This window comes from Octopus bimaculoides, chromosome 9 (assembly GCF_001194135.2).
Source record: "Octopus bimaculoides isolate UCB-OBI-ISO-001 chromosome 9, ASM119413v2, whole genome shotgun sequence".
NCBI classification, from domain to species: domain Eukaryota; kingdom Metazoa; phylum Mollusca; class Cephalopoda; order Octopoda; family Octopodidae; genus Octopus; species Octopus bimaculoides.
In genome coordinates this window covers 1,039,846-1,042,069 of record NC_068989.1, presented here as the reverse complement: position 1 = coordinate 1,042,069, position 2,224 = coordinate 1,039,846, and the positions used below count along the sequence as shown (strand labels likewise).

The 2,224-nt window shown below is 35.8% G+C and overlaps 1 protein-coding gene across 1 annotated transcript in view; it reads right to left on the bottom strand.

The window, feature by feature from the left end:
• Positions 1-133: 133 nt before the first annotated feature.
• The window catches only part of LOC106871291 (ras-related protein M-Ras), a 32,356-nt gene continuing 30,265 nt past the window's right edge, over positions 134-2,224 (bottom strand). The window contains exon 5 of the mRNA XM_014917674.2: positions 134-1,039. Coding sequence (XP_014773160.1) covers positions 970-1,039 — 70 coding nt within the window. The 3' untranslated portion in view covers positions 134-969. The remainder of the gene's footprint in view (positions 1,040-2,224) is intronic.

Here is a 2,224-nt window from a genome sequence, read left to right as displayed (position 1 = left end):
TATATATACATATATATATATATATATATTCATGGATGTATCCTACATGAAGGTCAAAATACTTCCTTCCCTCATGTGTGATTAACTTTACCCAACATGTGGACATGTAGAAAAACAGTGTAAGATAACTCAATTTTTTTGTTTAAAAAAATTCCTTTTTTTAATTAATCAATTAAAAATTCCCCTGCCCCATTATAAACACAGATGATAAATAGAGAATGCATATGTGTGTTTATGTAAACATGTTTATGTATATGTGTACATAGAGATATGGGTGTATAAATAATTCATGCATATGTCTGTATGTCCATGTAAGTATGTCTGTATGTATCTATGTGTATGTGTGTGCGTGTGTGTATATGTGTGTGTGCAATTATGTATGTGTGGTGTGTGCATGTACACACACACACATATATAGCTGTAATAATGAATTCAAACCACCGCTTCTTATTGCAATATGATATACACACACACACACACACATATATACATGCGTGTGTGTGTGTGTGTGTGTGTTATGCACAAAGTAAAATTAATTTAAGTTATTCATTGAAGACATTCACAACAACACTGCAACACTGGCCAGTACGAAGTACACATGCTTCGTGTATGGCTCAGATGATGTTGTACATAGAACGTCGTTGCAGTTCTATGCATCTCAAGAAATGCATTTGTGTCCATCTGTAAACCCATGTATAGAAAAAAAAAACAGTATTTTTCCTGTTCATCCCAAGAATATTGTCCCGTAAGTCACTGATTGTCCATCATCATCATCATCATCACCATTATTCAAAGGGAAAAAATAATTTGGTTAGTACTGTTAGTAGATATCCTTATCATATAATAAATGGTTATCAGAACCAATTCCATCCCTTTCCATTGCATTGTGTGAGTTTCTGTGTTTGATAACCATCTTTGCTTCATATCACTTCTTGCCACAAATTCTTCTGCAACCCAATCGACCAATCTTCATAATATGGTACATCGCTGACGTTTTCCTTTGCGCTTTGGAACACGGTTAAAATCAGGAGGTTGCTCTCTAAAAAATCAAACAAAAAAAACAAAAACAAATCAGTGGAAAAAGAAATTTTTTGAAAAATGCAGAAAGGCAAATTAAACAGTTGTTTATTGTTCCTTATTTGAGAATGGTTAAGTCATAGATCAGCAATGGTCAACCAGATCTACGATGAAATACTTAGCAGCAGTTTGTCTGTCTTTACATCCTGAGTTCAAATTCTGCCAAGTCATCCTTTTGGGATCGATAAAATAAATACTAGTTGAAGATAGGGGTCAATGTCATCAAATTATCTGACCCCCAACTCTGAAATTACTGGCTTTGTGTCAAAATGTGAAACTAATATTTCTTTTTAAGACGATAAAGTGTGATTGAGGGAGATGTGGCGCCATTTCTAGCAGGTTGAGTGACCCTGTCGATGTTTCCTCTTGGGCTTAGTCTTATTTTGTGGAATGGGTTGCAGAGAGACTGAACTCTTAGACAACATGTTTCAGGATTTCTGAGAAGAAAGACAATGCTTCTATAAGAAATAACATACTGGCAGATAAAGGGAGGAACTGAAGGACAAAAATGTATCACACTTCACACAGTCAAGAAAATACCAGTCATATAATGGTATCAACATAACCATAGCATTTCTTCTTCTCCTTCTACTTGCAGTTATACTGTAACACATCTGGTTCACGGTGAATCATTTCTACCAACTCATGGTATGTATCTATTTGGTAACAACATAATCTAAAGCAATGACTTCAGTACCACAAGCAATCAATGACAATGGAATACAAAAAACATGAAAATTCTTGAACCAAAAATTCCACACTGTTAGAAGGAATTTTCTTAGCAGCGAAGAATTGTTATAAGATTAGAAGAATTGTTTGTTGATGTGCAGAGATGTGAGGCACAGCTTATATCATATCACAGCACACAAATATTCCTTTCTGATTATATTATGAATGAGCAGCTTAATAATTACCAAGCAGTAATAACTTACCATTTCTGAGATTCATCATCATCATCATCATCATCGTTTAACGTCCGCTTTCCATGCTAGCATGGGTTGGACGATTTGACTGAGGACTGGTGAAACCGGATGGCAACACCAGGCTCCAGTCTGATTTGGCAGAGTTTCTACAGCTGGATGCCCTTCCTAACGCCAACCACTCAGAGAGTGTAGTGGGTGCTTTTACGTGTCACCCGCACGAAAAC